The sequence below is a fragment of the Botrytis deweyae genome (genome assembly GCF_014898535.1).
Source record: "Botrytis deweyae strain B1 chromosome Unknown BDEW_066, whole genome shotgun sequence".
NCBI lineage: Eukaryota > Fungi > Ascomycota > Leotiomycetes > Helotiales > Sclerotiniaceae > Botrytis > Botrytis deweyae.
In genome coordinates this window covers 74,732-91,197 of record NW_024066273.1, presented here as the reverse complement: position 1 = coordinate 91,197, position 16,466 = coordinate 74,732, and the positions used below count along the sequence as shown (strand labels likewise).

Below are 16,466 nucleotides of genomic sequence, written 5' to 3'. Positions count from 1 at the left end.
AGGATGAGTGGATGAGTGGATGAGGGGGTGAGGGGGTGATCGAAGAGCATTTGATTGTTGAGTCTGTTTCATTAATTGAGTTGTTGATTCGAGTGGGTGTGTTGAGATACTTTCACTCTTGGATGGGTTTCGATGGTTGAAAGATCTTTGATTTCTATTTCTAGTTTAATATTGAAATGTTTGAAATGTTTGAAATGATCGAAATGGTTCAATCTTCACATCAATGATTCAGATGTTCTCAATCATCGTGCCTGATTCACAATCGTGTCATAACATCCGCCAACATTTTACAATGATCTGGATTTTGAGAAGACTATCATTGTTTCAATGGTACTGTCGAATACCAAGGTTGATTTAATCACTGTGTATACTGTGGTATGGTATTTGTATATATCGATGGTTTTACTCAATTTTCTAAGCTTTTCCTGTTGCTCTGGGATTCGCAACGTGTTTTCCAAAGTTGGGGATTAATAAGCCAGCCAACAGTTTCAGTTGGATGAGTGAAGCTGTTGTCATCAACTGATACTCTCCTCCAATCGAGAGAGCGTATCCGCAAATTCCGAAGCCCTTGCAAGTTGCAAGCATGGTTTGCCTATGACAGGTAGGTTTGTGCTCTTAGAGAGCGGTACCTAAGGGGGAGTATGTTAGCAGACCGGTTCTTAATAGGGGCGGCGCCTGTTTTCAGTCAGAGCATTTGGTTATGGTGGATTGCAGCCGACGTTTTTAAATGAGCGGCCAGGTCGGTCCAAAGGTGAGAGGGGCAGTTTTGACAGAGTAGAGCAGGGAGACCGGGTCTCCATGGGGTGCTGCAAAGGGTTGAGCGGGCAAAAGACTTATTGACGTATCCATGGCCCTCGTACGTATTGCGCGGGGGTCTGCTAGGCTTGGCCGGTCAAGAGTGAAATCTCCTAGTCGAGATCTCGTTGAAAACTAAGTTCTCCGGCGTTTTGGCTATGCCGCAGGGTTATAAAGCTCCGTGTTCTTGTGTTTGAAGTGTTGATAATACGAAGTGAAGTCACTACGGGCTGTATGTACTGTTAGGAGCTTGTATAGTGTGGCTTTCGAAAGACTGAGCTCCAGCGGCTCTGTGGTACTGTATTTCAGATCTCACTTGCAGTATGCTCCGAGCAGGGTAGCCCTGTTGAGTTGCCACTATGTATTCGAGACAGTTCGAGCAAGAGATCTAGCTGCCGACCCGATCCCATTGATTACAGGTAGGACGGTTGGGCTAGAATCCATCCTGTTGCTCTTGGCACCTGTATTCGCCAAAGCATCCGCAGCCTCGTTGCCCTGGATGCCAGTATGCCCAGCGTGAGGGGCGCCGAGATCGTAAGGACGTTAGGAGGCTTGATCGGAGTGAAATCGCCATTCATGTCTATTTCTTGATTATGATGAGATGAGCGAAAATAACATGCCGTAAAGACTCGATAAGATGGTGCTTTGGAATATGCTAGAACCACCATTGGGAGGAGACTGCTTCTAGATTCAAGGTTCTAAATATGAAACTCTAAATTTTCCTCCAATGAGCTCCCGCGTCCTAAATTGGTACAAAAGCGATTTGAACTCCATCTGCACATTCTCTGGTGAACACAATCTTGTCTACATATTCCAGATGCGGACCCCTATTTTCAATCACTTTGAAGTTTCTCGCAAGCGTTGCCAAAACAAAAGCAACATCCGTAAGCGCGTTTTGTTGTGCTGGGCATATACGTCGACCTCCCATGAAAGGTATGTAATTCCAACTCTGTTTGAGTCCAGCCCATCTTTCCGGTAAGAAATCCAATGCAGTTTCGCCCCATATATTTGGATCAGTGTGGAGTGGTGTAAAAGACATACGCATTTCGTCTCCTGGTTCAACAAGGATAGGTTCTTTGCCTGAGGGACCACCTCCGTGGGGAAGGATACAAGGTACTAGGCAGGTTTTCCAACTTCCGCCAACGGGGGATTGGAGACGGAGTGCTAAGGTTTGTTAGATGGAAGATCAATTAATTTGGGCAGTTCTTGAAAAAGACATACTTTCATTTATAACAGCCTGTACATATTTGAGCGATTTGAGTAGTTCAAATGTCAGCTTCTGATCTCCGATATCGAGAACTTCTTTCCGAAGCTTCGCCCATACTTGGGGATGTCGTGCAAGCATGAAGATAATATTTCCCATGAGAATCCCAGCAGTGTTACGAGCAGGGAAGAATACATTCATAAGCTCATTCCTAATATATCGCCTATCATCTGTGATTTTTACTAGCTCCTTAAGCAAGACATGATTGTAAGGTATATCCGTTTGTACTTCGGAACCTTTTGCCGCAGCAGCTTGATTTTTGAATTCTTCGTCGATAAGCTCGTCAACTATGCCCTGAACTTCCGCACATTGAGCAAACCATTTCTTTTCCCCGATAAGAAACTTAAATCGCCCAAGCATATATCGTTGGAACATCTTCACAAGTGCCTCATCGAATAAATGAACCAGGCGATGACCAACGGTGCTGCTTTTTTCAGGCGAAAGAGAATTTGCAGATTTTCCGAATACGAACTCGCTGGAGATATCGAGGAAAAGCTTTTTGCATAGTGGTTGCATATCGATTGTAGTCCCGTCTCGAGGAATGAGATCCATGAATATTTTGACATGGGCTTCTAAGCTAGACAGCTCTGATACCTGAGCTTTGGTAAACACTAGGTTGAGTAACGAACGAGATTTCTTCCACTGAAATACAGGAGTCAGTATTTGTATGTTACAGTAATTTTTCTGATTTGCCTCGGTGTGCAGAGATTGAGACTTGGGCGACAAATGAAATCAATTCATTGTACTTACTGCGTGACCGTCGACTGTCATGATGCCTTCACCAAGGAGTGGTGAACACATTGGGTGATTCATAGGTGCTACTCCAAATTTATCAACTTCGAGGGCTAGTACAGTTTGTATAACAACAGGATCCATGGTCACGTATTGCTTCGTGCCCCAGTTGTTTGTAAGAACAGTCTTTCCGTATTTCCCTAAGATAATTCTGTCGGTTGCGAGAGAATCACCAGAGTTCATGTCCTTCAACCTCTGGAAAAACAAATCAACCCCAAGAAATGGATCCTTATGCCAGTATTTCACCGGCATCGCACACCCAGCCTTTCGAGCCGCGAGTCGATAACGGACATCTTTTACTGTCCATAACAGAAAATAAAAACACGATAGAAAAATAAGGATAGAAAACCCTCCCAACCATACAGAAGTTATGGGCAACATATTCAACTATACGAGTTGATCAGAGGATAGGCTGGGCTTTTTTGCTCGGTTGCGTGGGATTGGCGAGAAGACAATGTGGCATAAAAGATATTCGCTACAACTATTCATAGGGAAAGGAAAGGAAAGACAATCAAACTTTTCTTGAAAAATCAGACGGATTGATTGGAGTAGCGATGCTGCATATTCTGTGCCGCAATGTAAATGAATAGTGATTACCCACTGGGCAACAAAAGCGATCTTCCCCCAGCACTCATTTCGAACTCCAGTCAATCAATGCCACAAGATATCATGTAGCCTCGAACTGAAAAAGGACATTGGAAAGAGATTGTTATGATAACCTTGGAACACCTAGTATGATCGATCACGTCCCTCAGCCACATCATCCCAATATCCAAATGTCAACAGCTTCATGATAGCAACGAAAATGACCTCGGGACCCCACCATCCCACACGAGCGGGGGAGCTCATCCGTCTGTGCCGGTCTGATAAAGAAAATGGCGCAGATTGTGAACTTGGTGCAGTTGAAATTGTACTTTTGAGATTGATGTTGAATTTGTTGGCCGTTGGTTGGTGGCGTCAGTTCGTCCGAAGTTGAGCCAGGAAGGCAGCGCAGGCTCAAGTCCCAAATAAGCTTGAAATGCTATTATTCCACTCCGTATAATTCTTCACAAAATTGCGATATCTATATTCATGTTTCTTCAATAGAGAAGAACAGCTTTTAAAATCAAAATCTTCATTGAAGGTTTCAAAATAGGTAAAAGCGTCAAGAGGCAATGTATTTCACTACGGCAGAACTAAAATTATAACTAACTTCATCGCATCGCCTAGCTAGCTCCATATAGAATTTGGTAAGACTGGTCCCCAATTGAAGAAAATCCATACGCATATCCCGACGCATGCCATATGCACGAGTGTCCATACAACCCCAGATCTCAGTATGCCCTGTGCCTATTCTTGGCCCAAATGCGTGCACCATGGCCCATGGGTGAACAAAAGTGTTTTCTTAATCCCTTACTTAACAGGAACGCCATATCATTCATCCCTTGGCTAGGCTGAAAGTGGCGCAATATCATAACATTGTGGTATCAGAGCATATATTCTTTCATGCCCTCGCCCATACATTCTTTCCCGCTACATGTCTTACTTGAGTGTCCCAGGGATGAAACAGATGGCCAGCTCTCCAGCATGTTGGTTGAATTATCCTCGTTCGGTCCAAAACTGATATCATATCTTGTCAAAAATGTGGCGATGACACTACGCAGCTGCACGAGGGATAAATTATTGCCGGTACAGCTGTGGGTTCCTATTTTAATACAGTTTAACTGTTCTTGAGATTCTCAAGATAGGAGGTTATCAACATACCCATCGAGAATGGCGCAAACTCTGACTTTTTTTTTTCTGGGCGCGAGTGCAAGTCTAAGGGTTGCTCGTAGGAGTCTTTCACTGCGGATGTATGGTCAATGTTTGAGCTTTTGCAATGGGATCAGTTATACCTACATCTCCCCAGGACATATCGTGAAACGCAAACTATGACGTTTCCTGGTACATAGGTATCGACTATGGTTACTCCCTCCAACGGATTATCTCTTAGGCCACCTGTTTATCGTGCTAGATGTGAACACAGGGGTTGATTGATGATAGCTTAAGGTGATCTACCACGCAAGAATCATTTTCGATTGAAAATGCGCTGAGATTTGCTGCTGAAAGGTGGGAAGAGGCTTGTTGCCTTTCGCTTGATATCAAAAGCTTAGCACTCTTACTCAGGATCTCAATTTCTAACTTCATTTCTGAAAAAAAAAAAATCATTTTGTCTTTGGGGTTAAATGTTTGATGTAATGTTGGCATGACTTATTAATCATGGTACTTCTTGTCATGGACACAACTTACTGTGAGTGCTCGAGGAAGCATTCGTGATCACACTACTGACGCACCCTTGAGTGTGGGGATGAATTCAAAGAAGTGCCAATAGCCGATTGACCGTTGCTTAATCTGGTCAAACAGCCGTCTGATGCAAACCACCTCGGGACGTGTTGTTACAAAATCTGCATGTCGTTTGGGAAGATTCACTGAAGACCAACATTAGTATGCTGTGCCTCATACCTGGCTACACCTGGGCAGATCCACAAACTTATTTTTCCACACGTTATTAATCTTTTATTTTCTTGCCCCGAATGATTTGATCAACTTGTCAAAATAGTGCAATTCTAACACACGACACTCTCGCCATCAAAAAATTGAACTTTGCAAAAATGGCGCAGAATCCTTTAAGCGTCGTGATTGTAAGGAAATAACTCGGAATTTGATTCGAATGCTGACAGTTGTCATTCAAACAGGTTGGGGGTTCTCTCACTGCTCTTTTCCATGGAATTGTCCTTCAAAGATTGGGACATAATGTTCGAATTCTTGAACGTAATCCCCTTTCTCAGCAAATGAGTCTCGGGGCTGGTATAGCTGCCATGGAACATGCCAAAGTATTTATTGACAAATATGACGAGACCAAGACTTCATACTCTGTAACGAGTCCAAATGTCCAATATCTTGACCAGAATGTCAAAGTTAAAAGCACGTGGAATATATCCATTGCAATGACCAGCTGGAAAATTCTATATAACGTCATGAGAGCCAATTTTGACGGTTTGAAGAGTGACATCTGTGCTCAACCTCGCAAGCAAATGGAGCAGCGAGGCTCGGCTATATACGATCACGGGAAGGAAGTGACTGAAGTCGAATACAGAGATGAGCTAGTCACTGTCAAATACCGCGATACGGGAACTGCAACGTATGGGACAGTTCACGCTGATCTTGTTCTTGTAGCTGATGGATCTTCTTCAAAAATACGCCAGGCTTTGCAACCAAATTTAAAGATTACTTATGCTGGGTATGTGGCCTGGAGAGGAACGGCGCTAGAAAGCGAGATTTCAGAGAAAACGAGAACAACGTTTGCGTACAAAACGACATTCTTCGCATACAAGGGCGGCTATATTGTTCTGTATGTGATGCATTCAAGTGTTTGTAGTAATCTAACCGGGAGCTAGCTATACCATTCCAGGAGAAGATGGAAATACTTCCCCTGGCCACCGACAGCTCAACTGGGTCTGGTACAATCAACACCCCGAGAGCTCGCAGGAGTACATTGACGTGATGACGGATATCGACGGGCTTAGACACCGCAGTACCTTACCCATGGGGAAGGTAGACCCCCGAAAATGGGACAAGCAGAAAGCTCTCGCTCTCGAGATCCTCCCCGAGCCCTTTGCCGAAATGGTCCAAAAGACCACCAAACCATTCATCTCCGCCGTCAACGATCGAGAAATTGCCAAACCTTCCATGTTTGACGGGAAATTATTTTTCGTGGGTGATTCGCTTGCGACGTTTCGTCCGCATGTGGCTTCGAGTACTAATCAGGCCGCGCTGGATGCGCAGCTGCTAGAACGGTTGATGAAGGGTGAGATTAGTGTTGAGGGATGGGAGGCTAAAGTTCTCGCTTTTGCATCTTTCACGAAAGTGAGGAGTGAACTTTGGGGGGCTTATTATGTATTTGGGATTGCTACGCCAATTTTTGTGTCGACGTTCTTTCGATATTGGAAGACGGTTGTTGTGCAAGCTTTCTGGAGGCGTCTTTACGGTTAGATTTTTACTAGCTCAATGAATGGCAAATTTGATTTCGTTGGTTGGAAACTCTCGCGATTCATGGGTCAGGCGTCTCGTGTTTGAAGTTTAATCGAGAAGACTTAGAAAAGCATACTCTTTTAGAATTGACATCCATTCTATTCACCCATGCAGATGATAGGGCCAATGACTCTGGATAATTTTCCGCTTTTCTTTGAAGACGAGAGTCTGGTCAGATGATCAGAGACATGAGAACTCAAGCCTCGAATTTCGCACTACGAGATGATGTGCAGACATAGAGGATGTTTGGGAGGTATCAAGGAGGTGATAATAGGGAAAAATGTGGGAGGGGAGGTGGCATGGGAAGGAGATGGAAATGTCTTATTTGGCACGGAATATCCACTTAGATGGAGGTTTTCTCATATGAATAAAATGTACTGTATATCAAAACATGTTCCTAAATACAAATTGACACATGAGTATCGGCACCAACATTTGAACCTCAGATCTGGGCTGGAATTCGGAGAGCATTTAAATATCCGACTTATAAAAGAACATTGAGGGAGCGTTTGACTGTTCATTCTGAAGCGGTATTTTCAACTAATTTGATTATTAATTCTTGTTCATAGAGACATGATATTCAGAATATCTTATCGTCCAATCTCAATATTCAGATTTCAAATTTCAACAATCAAAAACAATAGTGTCATGACAAATACAACCTACCCACCCAAAAAAAGAAACCTGCTCCCAACCTAAATCATCCCTCCTCTATCCCTACCCCTACCCCCCAAAAACAAATCCTTCAAACCTCAACCTCAAATGCGGCGTCCGGGGTGTAGCAATCCATCCCTCGAGTAACATCGGCATCCAAGGAGAAATCTCGCCACACCGCGCCACCCGAATCATGCCCGAGACGCTGATCCTCGCTGTATGTAAGGGAGGGAAGAAACAGAGCTACCGGTAAGTTTGGAGTGAAATTCGTATGTAAGGAATAGGTAGCTGGGTATGCTTTTGATGTGTGTGTTTTGGGTTGAGAGATAGGGGAGAGGGTTTTCGACTGAGGTAATTCAGCGAGGTTGTTTTTCGTGTATTTAGAATATTTAGAATACCATGTCTTAGAAAATTGTTGCAAAATGATCGTACTAGAAAGAGTGTGAAAACGACGCCACTCTCATTCTAAATAGATAGATACATAATCTCATGGATATCATATTTGCCATAGCTCCAGCTCGATTGTTAGAAAAGCCAAAATGATCTATGATGTGTAGCCCATACATATGTGATGTTACCTAGCCCCATTTTCTATATCCCATCCCAACTCACGACGCGCCGGTAAACATGTAGAAAAATACCTAATATTGAAGTAGAGGTTGATGAAAAAGTGTCGTGAAGTGATTTCGCTTTCGCGTTACCAGGGTACTAAACCTGCAGGTAACATAGGATATTCCACTCCATCGATGATTTCCACATTCTCATCTACCTGATCGACACCTTCTTGTCCCATATCCCATCGTTTCCAATTCGAATTGCAATCCCCTGGGACATATTTGGCGGCATCCATTTTGAAAATCATCTTTACCTCGGGACAATAATCCCAAATATGTTTCCTCTTCTCGGGTGTTCCCCAAATCCCAGCATGAAGTGTGACTCCACTCCCACCAGTGTGATAACCCATCGGTTCATAAAATCCATCTCTCCAATCATCAACTCCTTTAATTAGCCCACCAACTTTTGTCCCATCATTGCCTTTCCCCTTCTTTTTCTCGGCAGCAACTCGCTCTCCTTGTCCACTGTGCATTTCTCCCGAAAATGTGAGTGAAGTCGTTCCATTTGCAAGTTTGGCCCCAGGTCGATGTCCCAATCGATCGGTGAGCCACACATCTTCTGCCTCCGAATTATCTACCCGCACTTGATTACGGAGAACGTCAACAATGGCGCTCACGCGTCTTAAACTCAATCCTCCATTTCCTCCAAACTTCCCGTTAGGATTCCAGGGTGCTCCTACCCAATCGTAATCCAGCCAATTGTTAAGACTTTGTCTACTATTTGCACAGAGCATGCTATCTGTCTGAAAAACGAGTAACCACTCTGCAGGTTGTAGGACAGTCTCATAGAGCCATAGATTCGTCAGGAATCTGCTGACCTCTTCCTGAGATCCGGTGGACATGTTGGCGGGAATATACGTCAGGTCGAGTTTTCCCGATTTGACATGCTGGCGAATTGCCCGGCTGGTATTCACAAGCGCGACAGATTCGAGACTTCCCATAAAGCGGAAACGCCAATCGGGAGGTACGACAGACATGAAATGTAATATGAGAGGAGAAAGAATTGGATTGACGCGATTTTCAATCAGAAGCGCTACTTTGGATTGATTGAATTGGGTGGGTCCTGGTGCACCATAGTCAAGAGACACCTTGGGCATCGTGGGTAGTGAGGGGAGTGAAGGACTTTCTGGTATCGAAGGTCTCAAAAGCAGAATGGAAAGAATACTTAATTAAGATCATGGTGTTAGTATATTGTGTGTAACTGAAATGTGATATGGGTTTGACTTACAAAAATATAAATACACCACCAACAACCCGCATACGTCTCGTGGTTTTCGACCATGCGACCACCACAGTTGATGATGTGGTGGCCCATATATCCTCCACAGTCATCCCACCATTTGGCGACGACATGATTGTGTTTTTGATATCGATTTTGCCGCAATGGGCTCAGAAAGCTCTTAGCTCCAGACACGTTTTAATCTGGAGGATCGAGAACTAAGCAATTCGATCATATACAAATGGATAACTGGCTAATTGTAAAATACCAATGTTAGACACGAATTCTTGTAGTAAAAAAGTGTCAAATCATAGCGATTAGAAATCCATCGTTAACATGACGCGGCCTGCAGTTTTAACTTTTGAACGTGATGTTGTGAATGGATAAGAAGCTTTTTGAAAGGAGCGGATACTATCATAGATTCAAGGGTTCTTTGCTAGTACAGAGTTGCTAGTACAGAGTAGTATGGAAGAAAAGGGATCTACATACATTTTTGGATTGACAAATCTTCGAGCAGCGTGGAGTAAAAGACTGAAAGCGTGGGATGGGAAAGTTGGTATCTTGGTAGTGTCCTAGCTTCGGCTTAGGTGGACCAAGAATTAATTAGTAGATCGTCCGGTAAATATTATATGCATAGTGGCACTTGATAACCCGCTAGTGAGGGAAATATCCATCTAACGCATATCAAAGATACAGCTTCCAAGAAAAATAACTTCATTGTATCTATTCACCACATGAAACAATAGAACTAATTGCGTATGTTCAATCCCATTTTATCCTTATAATCTCACATCCATTCAGGTACCTTACTAAACCGAGAAATCACAGGCATGGCTCATTCTTCCTTCCTTCCTTTCCTTTCCTTTCTTTTCTTTTCCTATCAAATCGATCATATCCGATCATATCCTTTCGGAATTGACATCTCGTTCCGGTCATATATTTGTGATAGAGGCTGACTGTGTTCTCTCCTTCCTTCGTGGCTTGTTAGCCCAGTCAGGAAATCAGCTCGTTTGAGATGTGCTGAGATTTGATGTGGGATGAAATGAGGGGGAGATGGATATGGTGATCTCTCTGGCCTGATTGATGTGTTTGTGGCATATAGGATTCCGAAACACGGCTGATTTTGAATGCCACAACCATTTGCTTGCAGGACTCAACTGCTGAAGTTCGTTTTCGGAAATCCTAATTTCCACGATGTCTTATGAAATGCCTGGTCTTTAAGTCGTAAAGGAATCGGCTCGTTGGCGACATCGATTCTAGAAAAAAGTATGTCGTGAAAGCTCATGAGTATCTCCTTGCACTATCGGAATTGCTATGCTATACCCCTTTTTCAGAGCATGAAAGATGGCTTTTGAATGTCAGTTCTGCCTGCATTGATCTGAGAATGCCTCATTGGAATCAAGGAGAAAAGCAAGAACTCAATGATTTGTGACGATCGTTCTCATACATATTTCCTTATCTTGCCGAAAGCATGTGAGACCTCATTAATTATTTTTTGATATGCCCTATCTCATGGCCAAGCCTTTTCTTGCAAGTGCAGACGAGTATCCTTTTCAACGTCCATTGAGCTTTCATAGCTTGTCAATTTCATCTTAGAGGTCATACATATCCGACTCGATGCTTCGGTAGCCTTCTTAGAACTGTTTGTAGAAGGATACATTCATTGGTATTCTGAGAAATTCTTCCATCAAAACCTCGTCACAGGTCATGTCGGTCGACATACAGCAACGTCAAGCTCGGAATATCGGATTTGGGGCTTTAATCCTCCTCATAATTATCTGGACAGTCAAACTCTCTAATCCGAACCACGATGCTACAAACTTTTATTCGAATCACACGAAAAGTTTCAACTCGTCGAAACTAGCATTTTCCCTTCCAAATTTGTTCTCTGGGGACGATTCAAATGCTACAACACAAGCGAATCTCGTAACGGATGAATTTGGAGATTACTTCAACGGAACAATTTTCAATAAAGTGGCGGTGATCATAGAGGATAGCTATCGTCCCGAAATTATACCTTTAGTTCTGCATTTTGGCAGTGTCCTCGGTCCAACATGGCCCATACTTATATATACGTCAATCGAAGACGTTGCCAGATTTTCCACATCTGCGGCACTCTCTCGGTATCTTAAACAAGGTCTCATTCAAATACGAAATCTCCCGCAGACTATTCTTTTTACAGACCTCAAAGCAAGAAACAAATTCATGACGGATACATGGTTATGGGAGAATCTCGCACCGGCAGAGCACATCCTGCTTTTTGACAGCGATAGCATGTTGTGTTCTAATGCTGCAACGAGTGTTGATGACTTTTTTGCTTATGACTTGATTGGAACGCCTGTCAAGGATAAGGGTCATAGGGGAGGATTGAGTATGAGGAAAAGAAGTAGCATGCTAAGGGTTCTAGAAAATTGGGACTTTGCTGACGATATGAAGAGAATAGAGGACGAGAAGAAGAGGAAAGAAGAAAAGCAAAAGAAAGAGGAAGAGCAGAAGAAGAAGAAGGAAGAGCAGAAGAAAAAGGAGGAAGAGCAGAAGAAAAAGGAAGAAGCTCAGAAGAAGAAATCAGAGGAAGAAAAGAAGAAGAAAATGGACCAGGAAATCAAAAAGAAGCTGGAAGACGAGAGAAAAAAATTGCAGGTGGAGAATCAACAGGACACCAAGAAAGAAGACAAAGGCAAGCAAGTTGATCAAGAAGCACAGGTGAATGGAAATGGAAAGGAGAATGGGAAGCAGAACAACAAGAGAGAGAAGGAGAAGGAGGAAGAACCAGAAGAAGAATTGGCAGAAGATCGATGGTATCAAGAAAAGTATGACAAGATTATTCCACTCACAGACGCGCACTAATGATATAATCTAGATTACGAAAGCTACAAGGCGACGAACAAAGTATTGGCATTGATCCAGAAGAAGATGGTGCAGTCAATTTGCCCACCGAAGAAGTCACACGTACATTCAGTGTTGAATCAATCGACTATCCACACCCATTAGGATTACATCGCGTACACAAGTGGAAAGAGGATCAGATGGATAAATTACTTGACTGGTGTCCAGAATATAGACTATGTTCTGTATCGCATCACGGGAAGGAGTTTCCAACTTTTGCAAATGGAGGTGTAGGATGGTAATATGGTATGGCATAACTGGTAAATAAGGATAGGGGTTCGGCTATTTCATTGTGAAAAGGATCTTTGTTGTATATGATATGGAGTTATGGGTGCTTAGATAGACTAATTAGTAGTTTTAATTATTTGTAATTTTTCTTCCAAATTTTGCATGACCTTGTGATCATTGTTGCTACATGTCTCCTCCTTCTACCACACTATCGCTACTGACTGATAAAAGGCATTCTTCATGGTGGCGGGAAGCCAGACGTCTAAATGAAGGGGCTTCCCACATTCCTCATAATGGCCATCATGTCTTGCAAGCAACCCCCCACAGGAACTTTCCGGAAAATGATATCTTTCATCCTCAGCTCCGGAACTAGCCATTCCAATAGAAACATTATTTCCCAATTGAGAAGATACTCGCCATGTACCTATATACCTGATATATATATATTTATATATCTATATCTTCAAAAAGAATAATCAACAGTTGAGATATATTTCCCATAATAGATCTTGACCGCATACCAAATCTCCATCGAAAAGATGCACGCAGGGATTGTAGATGTCGGGATCAGTATGAACACCGACCTAAGCCAGCAAGAGCATAGATAACAAATATTGGGGCATATCAGAACACAGAAATCGGATTAAATTCCCACGCCCTCCATAATATTAAATGCCCAAACCACGTTTTAAATTTCTTGGCTGGGGAGAATCGTAATCCAGCTTCCTGTCTTCTCGTCCCATATCACATCATATCTCCTCCATTGAGTCTCCTTCTTTTGGTAGATGAATCTACCGTGTCTGGATTGAAAGAGGCGTCATCATGCACATCCATGTAAGGTGGCAGGTCGAATCAATTTCTCAATTCTAGCCCGGTTGCATTTCTTATGTTTTGATCTTTGGGGAGTTTCTCGTTTTTGTATTACTATTGCGGAAAACAAATTGTTCTCTTGATATTCACTCATTTTGACTTTACTGGAGCTGTACTTTCTCTTCTTCCTGCTGTGTGGAAACAATGTCGTCGTCGCCCTCTCGGTCTAGTTCTTTGGGTAATGGAGTACTGGTTATTAATAAAACCAGAATTCTGTTACTGGTAACACTGATAGCAACGTAAGTCTTGCGCCCAATTCAGACCTCTCTCCAGAGACAAACTCACTTCGCAGACCAGAGAACATAATCTAATTATTCATTCTAGATGGTGGATAGCACATTTCCTCCCACGCTATCGACCAGTTGTCGAAGGACACATCAAAAACAAACTATCATCTGCCGCCGAGAAGATCCCCGCCATCAAAGTAGACTGGTATCCCAACCATGACCCGCGCGCGCAATTCAATGCCTCCAAAGTTGCGCTTCTCATCGAAGGCAGAACTATTCCTCATCTCGTCCCGCAAATCCTACATATGATTTCCGTTGTGCCACCGGATTGGCGCTTTATGTTCATCGGCACGAATAAGAGTGTAGAAGTTGTATCCCGCAGTTTCGCAACGCAATATCATAAGGCTAATGGAAAGCTGGACTTGATTGTTCTTCCTAAGCCGTGGAAGGTGGATAGTAAGGAGGATGTTTTTAGGGTGCTTACGGACATTCGATTCTATGATGAATTTATGCCGGAGGTCGAATGGTTGCTCAAATACGAGTCGGATAGTATTATGTGTGGAAATTCGGAAGAAAGTCTGAATGATTGGCTAGACTATGATTGGGCTGGCGCTCCTAGGTAAGAGATACTTTGTTTTCAAGCAATCTACTACCATTCGGGAACGAAAATTAACATATTCATATAGAATCGCCGGTGATCACTTCGCAGGCAATGGTGGGCTTTCATTCCGAAGAATTTCCACTGTAAAAAAGATACTCGGATTCCAATCCCGAATTAACAATACGACCCCCGAAGATGAGTGGTATGGGAAACGTATCACGTTATTGCCAGGAGCACGAGTAGCCAGCGGTGAAAAGGAAGACCATTTCTCGGTCGAAGACAGATATCATGAGAGACCCATGGGGTTCCATGTACGAGATGGAGGAGAGGTGCTTCCTGAGGATGTCTGGATGGACCCTGATCAGAGGAAGAAGATTTTCGAATATTGTCCTGAATTGGCGATGATAATGCCAATGAAGTTGGAAAGGCAAAGGTGTCCAGGCGACAATCGGAAAGGCGTGATTGCGAAAGACAAGAAAGATGGGCAATGAAGTCGAATTGAACTAGACAGAATCGATTAATCAAGATGGCGAAAAACATGGGATACGGTGTACGGGATTATAGATCTATGTGTTATATTAGCGAGGATGCATCATGAATACATACATGATCGGCAGGGAAATATGGATGATAACATGCCTCTACGGAAGTATATGGGGATTGGCGTTTGGTAATATTAGGGGTTGGCTATTTCAGTTGGCTTACTAGTGGATGTACATCATAGAAATTCGGCTTGTTCAATTAAATCGTTCTATTCCCAGGGTCCATAGCAGCCCCGAATCACATATCATCGGTTTCAATGATATTTCACGTACACTTGCACGTCCACGACTAGTCATTCCGCTGCCCTTTGCTCCAAGTGGAAGTGTCGTGTAAAGCATCTTCCTTTATTCTGGTCTATATAACAGTCACTCACAATGCGATTGAAAAGTAATCAGTCTGTCAAACAAGAGAAATTCCAACATTCTATTTTACTTTTGTTTTCCGTCGGGTACTGATTCCCCTATCCCAAGACAAAGGAAATCTAACTATATCTACAAGCTGCATCTCCTTCCACTTTCCGAATCTTGCGATTCGTACCCAGTGGTATGAGTACAAGTCTAGTCTAAATCTATATATGATGTAATCTATGTCATGGTATCATTATTCCAAAAAAAAAACCCCAGCAAAAACTTTTGTAAAAGAAAAGATGAAAAACAGGAGCACTGCTGAGAAAGAAACTCGACAGCTTAGAAGCTCTCCAAAATCATCCTTGCGGCAACTTCAATCTCTCTTCTCCCCCCAGTAACACTAACCACCTTCCCATAATCACTTCTACCAAAATGAAAAGCACATTTTGTTCTCTCTCCAATCTTCCTCAATCTCCTCTCGTGGTCTTTCACCAAAGCTATCCACTCATACTCATTAATCACCACCTGCATCGTCCTCCAACTCCCATTCCTGATCAACTCAGCTGGCTCTCTAAATCTCAAGTACTTAGTCGCCCACTGTCGAACATTTTTTCTTGCCCACGCAAAAGCATCTAAATCATATTCCCATCCCTTGCCAAGCGGTATATAATGAATCTTCGCTTTCTGGGACTCGCGTGTTTCCCGCTCTGCTTCATCGCGCAACGAAGCCAAGATCTCCATATCCCCATGGTCAAAACATATAATCATATCCTTGGTCCCGAAATCCTCGCGATTAATTCCCCTCATCTCTCTCGTTCCCACGCGCGCTAAGATGGCGCGTTTTTCGGAACTATCACATGCTTTGGATTGTTGGAATGCGTGGAGAGAATTGTTGCTTCGATCTTCTTGCTTGGGTCTGCGGAGCTCAGTTCGGAAGAGAGAACGATGGTTTTTGCTGAAGTCGGTGGCGAGATAGAGTCCCGCGGATGAGACGTCGTTGAATATCCAGCGGCGGTCTGGCGAACAGTTGGCTTGCCAGAGACGTAGACATTCGAGGTAGGCTTGCACGAAAACGCCGCGGCCGTCGTTGTAGTCGTCGATACAGAGGATGCGGGCGCCAGTAGAAGGGGCCACGGCGATGTGGGGGGATCGAGACTCGAATTTCATGGAATTATTTGGGTGTGGATGGTCAAGGGTTGAAAAGTTTCGATTCTTGATAATGTGATTTGAGGATTATTAGATCATGAAATTAATTATTCGTTTCCTTCTTTGCTTTCTAGACTTCAGAAATGATATGAATGAATGTATTTTCGTCTCCCACGAATGAATGAGCGTTCGCTACAATGTCCAAACGAATGTACAATACTACGATCTTC

General features: G+C 43.2%; 7 protein-coding genes across 7 annotated transcripts; 3 read left to right on the top strand and 4 right to left on the bottom strand.

Annotated features, from left to right (window-relative positions):
* Positions 1-263: 263 nt before the first annotated feature.
* Positions 264-3,592, bottom strand: EAE98_012429 (uncharacterized protein). The gene is made up of 3 exons (XM_038960054.1): positions 2,810-3,592; positions 2,017-2,701; positions 264-1,959 (listed from the first exon to the last, which is right to left on the bottom strand). The coding sequence occupies exons 1-3, from the start codon at positions 3,230-3,232 to the stop codon at positions 1,538-1,540; spliced, it is 1,530 nt and encodes a 509-aa protein (XP_038803611.1). The 5' UTR covers positions 3,233-3,592; the 3' UTR covers positions 264-1,537.
* A 725-nt stretch (positions 3,593-4,317) lies between these two features.
* On the bottom strand, positions 4,318-5,017 carry EAE98_012428 (uncharacterized protein; the record flags this gene model as incomplete). Its single annotated transcript, XM_038960053.1, has 4 exons — positions 4,318-4,535; positions 4,595-4,675; positions 4,730-4,828; positions 4,993-5,017. 4 exons carry the CDS (start codon positions 5,015-5,017, stop codon positions 4,318-4,320), a joined length of 423 nt encoding a protein of 140 aa, XP_038803610.1.
* Positions 5,018-5,481: 464 nt separating this feature from the next.
* EAE98_012427 (uncharacterized protein) lies at positions 5,482-6,862 on the top strand (the record flags this gene model as incomplete). The annotated part of the gene is made up of 3 exons (XM_038960052.1): positions 5,482-5,511; positions 5,566-6,221; positions 6,268-6,862. 3 exons carry the CDS (start codon positions 5,482-5,484, stop codon positions 6,860-6,862), a joined length of 1,281 nt encoding a protein of 426 aa, XP_038803609.1.
* A 1,109-nt stretch (positions 6,863-7,971) lies between these two features.
* EAE98_012426 (uncharacterized protein) lies at positions 7,972-9,866 on the bottom strand. Its single transcript, XM_038960051.1, has 2 exons — positions 9,398-9,866; positions 7,972-9,333 (listed from the first exon to the last, which is right to left on the bottom strand). The coding sequence occupies exons 1-2, from the start codon at positions 9,520-9,522 to the stop codon at positions 8,253-8,255; spliced, it is 1,206 nt and encodes a 401-aa protein (XP_038803608.1). The 5' UTR covers positions 9,523-9,866; the 3' UTR covers positions 7,972-8,252.
* Positions 9,867-11,095: 1,229 nt separating this feature from the next.
* EAE98_012425 (uncharacterized protein) lies at positions 11,096-12,516 on the top strand (the record flags this gene model as incomplete). The annotated part of the gene is made up of 2 exons (XM_038960050.1): positions 11,096-12,198; positions 12,249-12,516. The coding sequence occupies 2 exons, from the start codon at positions 11,096-11,098 to the stop codon at positions 12,514-12,516; spliced, it is 1,371 nt and encodes a 456-aa protein (XP_038803607.1).
* A 1,000-nt stretch (positions 12,517-13,516) lies between these two features.
* EAE98_012424 (uncharacterized protein) lies at positions 13,517-14,691 on the top strand (the record flags this gene model as incomplete). Its single annotated transcript, XM_038960049.1, has 3 exons — positions 13,517-13,611; positions 13,697-14,218; positions 14,286-14,691. The coding sequence occupies 3 exons, from the start codon at positions 13,517-13,519 to the stop codon at positions 14,689-14,691; spliced, it is 1,023 nt and encodes a 340-aa protein (XP_038803606.1).
* A 738-nt stretch (positions 14,692-15,429) lies between these two features.
* Positions 15,430-16,257, bottom strand: EAE98_012423 (uncharacterized protein; the record flags this gene model as incomplete). Its single annotated transcript, XM_038960048.1, has 1 exon — positions 15,430-16,257. One exon carries the CDS (start codon positions 16,255-16,257, stop codon positions 15,430-15,432), a length of 828 nt encoding a protein of 275 aa, XP_038803605.1.
* Positions 16,258-16,466: the final 209 nt, after the last annotated feature.